This window comes from Puntigrus tetrazona, chromosome 1, assembly GCF_018831695.1.
Source record: "Puntigrus tetrazona isolate hp1 chromosome 1, ASM1883169v1, whole genome shotgun sequence".
NCBI lineage: Eukaryota > Metazoa > Chordata > Actinopteri > Cypriniformes > Cyprinidae > Puntigrus > Puntigrus tetrazona.
In genome coordinates, this window is record NC_056699.1 from 1,051,240 (window position 1) to 1,056,239 (window position 5,000).

The window sequence follows — 5,000 nt, forward strand, 5'->3', positions numbered from 1 at the left end:
AAGTGAAAAGCGAAACCTTATTTTGCACCAAAAAGAAAATGTTTTATTTTTTTTTATAATAATTTTTTTTTTACTTGTGACATCAATTTATTTAATAGAGCAATGAAAACCAGACAGTTTTGTTTGAACTGAAATTAGGAAAAAAAAAATGATAATACTATTGCATTACATTCTTACAAGATTTCGGGGCAAACTGAAATAAACAATAACAATCTTCATATAAAGAAATGAAGAAATTATATTGTGCTTTGGTGCAAAATAACATTTCAGCCAAAGATTTATTCTTTAAAATATTATTTTGCAGCAAAACCAATTATTATTATTTTTTTAACAATAATGAAAATTAGTTTCTTTTTATTAATAAACGCAATTCTGCACGACAAATAATACCTTTACATACACTAACAATTTTAATATTTTTTTGGCATTAAAATAATAATTTTAGGGCAAACTGTCATGAAAATGCAAAAAAAAAAACAATCTTTCCCTTATAAATGTTGGGGTGAATATGACCTGCACTTTTTTCCCAGATTTCTCTTTTATGACTGAAATGTAGACAGAAAGCGTCACCCCTTTAGAAACATCAGAGCAGTAGTCAGCATTAAAAGCTGATACTACAGTACATTTAAAAACAGTCCGGAGGGCCTCGTTCATGAAACACCCGCAGAACTAACTCAGACGTAAACCGTTTTCAGAATAAACCCTGGCATCCAGCTCACGTGCACCACAGCGTCCAATAAAGCGTTCGGAAAACACTCTTACACACAAAACGATGAAGCATTCGTAAGAACGAGCCACGGCATTCAACATGACCAATGCATTTAATTCAATAAACCTCTCACGAGGGCATTCTTCTCAAACGTATGCACGGTTTACACAAACTAGCTCTTGGGTTTCATGAAGGAGGACCACGGTTTACTAACGAGGATATTGTGTCTTCACGCACTGAAAGGAACTGGAAGTGTTTGGCTTCGACCTGATGTTGTGATGATAGAGTGTGTGTGTGTGTGTGTGTGTGTGTGTGTGTGTGTGTGTTTCTGGCACCGACCTCCATCTCAACCCTTCAAAGCATTTGCAAATTTTCAGTAAAGTGAAACGACGATATAGCACACGAAAAACTGTGTTATAGTGTGTAGAGAGGACCTGATAGAGAACCTGACGTGTGTGTGTGTGTGTGTGTGTGTGTGTGTGTCTTTGGTCAGTAGACGTGTGGCTCTTTGCGGCTCAGAGAGCGGATGTGACTGGACGAGCAGGTGGCGCTGCGGATCACCTCCATCCACCTACAACACAAACACGCTCATCACGCACAAATCATGCAAAAGTTAACAAATAAATGCTGGTATGAGCGGAGCGCTGCTTGTTTTAATTGAACTTTTTTTTCTGTAAATTATGCATTTTTTTTGGTCTCATGTTTCTGGAAAGTATTCTTATTGCAGGACAAAAAAAATGTATAAAAGTATAACACATGAGTGCTTTTGTGCTCCAGGGTCACAAATAAGTAGCACAGCTATATTTACAGCAGTAGCCGGCATCACATTGTATAGGACAAAATGATACATTTTTGTTTTATGCCTCATTAGGATATTAAGTTTCATAATTTTTACTACTGTAAATATCTCAAAACTTTTAATTAGTAATATGCATTGCTAAGAACTTCATTTTAACTACTTAATAAATAAATAAATATTCATAAAATATCATTTTGCTCCCTCGGAATCAGATTTTAAAGCTTTCAGATAATCAGATAATTTAATGTAAAAAAATTATCCTTTTTGTGGTCCAGGGTCACATTTCGTTATAGAAACATTACAAAAATAAATGAAAAAAAAATCATGAATAATAAATTGGTATTACGTTTCCATTTTTATGCTCTCACCTGTAATAAAAATATAAAGTAAAATGATATATATATATATATATATATATATATATATATATATATATATATATATATATATTATTATTATTATTTTTATTTTTTTTACCCAATGCTGAATGTTTAAATAAGAGATTTTAAAAAAGTAGATAATTAAAATATATGTGTGTATTTTTGTATTATGTTTATGTAAATATGTAGTACTATAATTTTTTTTTTTCTGTTGTACTAGTTAATGTAAGTTACACATTAAAATACATTCAAATAATATCTGAAAGTATAACATTTTGTTACGGAAACAACACAAAATACATATTTAGATACATAAAAAAAAAGTATTCCTTTTTGCTTATTTATTGATTTAACTAACAGAATTAAATCTGGATTGGGGTTGTAGCCTCGAGGCTGACCTCGGGTGCAGTGCCGTACCTCTCGAAGGTGTACTCGCTCTCCGATCTGAAGTAGTACACGTGTGATTTGAAATGGAGCTTGAAGACGTAGTCTTTGTGGATGTTCTCGGACTCGGAGGGAACGGTGATGGAGTATCCCAGCAGAGGAAGGCTGGCCAGAGGATACTCGTCCTGCAAAGACACCTTGACGTTAAACACCACCAAACACACACGCTCACACACACTCCTCCGAACGCCGCTGACCTGGTGTGTTTTGTAGAAGAACAGGCAGAAGTTGGTGAAGACCACCCATAACTTCTGCCAGCCGTTGCTGTTCTTGAACTTTCTCAGCAGATTCCCAGAGAGCTGATTCTGACAAAAACCACCAGAAAAAAACACACTTCAGATCAAATTAACACCATATGTATTATTCATATTTTAGTTTTCGCTCTGAAATACAGATTAAGTACCTTTAAGTACGACTAAAAATAATAAATCTTTTTTTTTTTTTTAAACAAAATACAATAAAGACCTCATTAGCTAAGTAGCATCAATTAACAATATATACACGTGACCTTAGAGAATAAAAGCAGCAGCAATTTTCTATTGTTAAATATGGATAAATATATTATATAAGATTAATCTTGCATTTATTTATTAATTTTAAAACACAAAAAATAGAAATATTTAGTAAGTTCATGTTAGCTTTAAATAATATAACAATCATATTAATAATAATATTAAATAACATTTGATTTGAATAATTATTAACTTACTGTAGTCTATATACTGTAGTATATCAATAAAACTACAACACACTATACTTCCTGTACTGACATCTCTGATGTGTTATGCTTCGATTTAAATCCAGCATTACATTAAAATAAAGTAATGCATGATTTAAAACGCAACCGAATCTAAATATTCACAAAACTATTTCAGTAGCAGTTTACATTTAAATATCAGGCCATTGTGTTCCATCTAAATACATCTGTGTTGAGTAGAGAGCGCTGCACTTTTAAGATCTGATCTCAAGTTAGGGTTAAGACGGAGATGTGTCGTCACGTTTGTGCTGTTAGTGATCAGCTGAAGCAAACAAACACTCGACAACATTCAGAGAGAGAAAGACACTGAGAAGAAACAGCATCTCGGTCCAGAGTACAGTCAGTGTTCAGAGGACGCCACTAACAGCTGCTCATTTATTACACACAAACAACTATTATTTATATTTATTTATAGATTTAGATTTATATATATATATATATATATATATATATATATATATATATATATATATATATATATATATATATATATATATATATATATATATATATATATATATATATATATATATATATATATATATATATATATAATTTTTATATATATATATATATATATATATATATATATATATATATATATATATATATATATATATATATATATATATATATATATATATATATATATATATATATAATTATTATATTAACATTTTCAACATTCATTTTATTTTTAGTTCCAATTGGTAGTAATTTGGTTTGTAAAGTAGTAATATTATATATATATAAAATTAACTTTTTATCAATTTTTTTCTTAGGTGAATTAGGTTTTAAAGAATATTACTTTTATTTTTCTAACACTGAAAATAATTTTTAATAGGTTTAGTTAACTATAGTCTGTCATAATAGGCTTAAAAGACCATTTAAAATATATATATATATATATATATATATATATATATATATATATATATATATATATATATAAAAATATAAATAAAACAACAAAATATATATATATATATATATATATATATATATATATATATATATATATATATATATATATATATATACACAATTTAATTTTTTGTTGTATTTTTTATTTTAGAATTTTTCATACGTTTAGTTAACAATAATAACTTGTCTCCTACATAGGATTTAATTACCGGTTTATCTTTACAAAGCACCAACAACCAAATATTACTGGAACATAATTAATCTATTAAACGAACGCTAGCAATTGACGGTGAGTGAAATGGTCCGTTGTCCGCCGTCCGTGTTTTACCTCTCTATTCCTGCAGGTTTCATTAAAGCAGAGGCTTTGGAAACGATACCAACACACCAGAGAGAGAGACACGGGCCCCTGGGCCCTGAGCGGGGCCGCAGCGGGAGCCTCTGACAGACTGACTGGACTAGGGTCCTCTAACACAGAGTCAGACAGAGACACAAACACAGAGAGACACGTGAGACACGGACAGAAGAGGAAGAAACAGCAGGAACCTGGATGTTCAAGAACGAGTTTAGAAAAAAACGCTAAAAATACTTAACTCACTCCAGAAATCATTTAGATATTCAAAGGTTCGGTGCAGTTTTTTTTTTGACATTTCTACAATTACAAAAGATTTCTATTTTGAATAAATGCAGTTCTTCTAATTCATCAAATAAAACATGCCACGGTTTCAAAAATGTTGGCATATCGGCATATTAGAAGGATTTCCGAAGGATAATGACGCAGAAAATACAGATTTGATCACAGAAATAAATTACATTTGACTATAGATTCACAGATAAAAGGGTTATTTTAAATCGCAATACTTTTTCAAAATATTTACTGCATTTTTGATCAAATAAATACAGCCTTTTGGTGCCTGCCTCAAAATAAATTCACAAAAAGTGATTTTATATCCACAGAAAAAAATATAAAAACGCAGGTCAAGTGTCAAG

The 5,000-nt window shown here is 30.4% G+C and overlaps 1 protein-coding gene across 2 annotated transcripts in view; it reads right to left on the minus strand.

Annotated features, from left to right (window-relative positions):
• The window catches only part of farp1 (FERM, RhoGEF (ARHGEF) and pleckstrin domain protein 1 (chondrocyte-derived)), a 65,690-nt gene that overhangs the window by 494 nt on the left and 60,196 nt on the right, over window positions 1-5,000 (minus strand). For both annotated transcript variants that reach the window (XM_043235714.1, XM_043235704.1), the window contains exons 25-27: window positions 2,530-2,637; window positions 2,306-2,457; window positions 1-1,280 (exon numbers count right to left, since the gene is read on the minus strand). The exon at window positions 1-1,280 is cut by the window's left edge and continues 494 nt beyond it. In XM_043235714.1, the coding sequence (XP_043091649.1) occupies window positions 1,199-1,280; window positions 2,306-2,457; window positions 2,530-2,637 (342 nt within the window). In that variant the 3' untranslated portion in view covers window positions 1-1,198. The remainder of the gene's footprint in view (window positions 1,281-2,305; window positions 2,458-2,529; window positions 2,638-5,000) is intronic.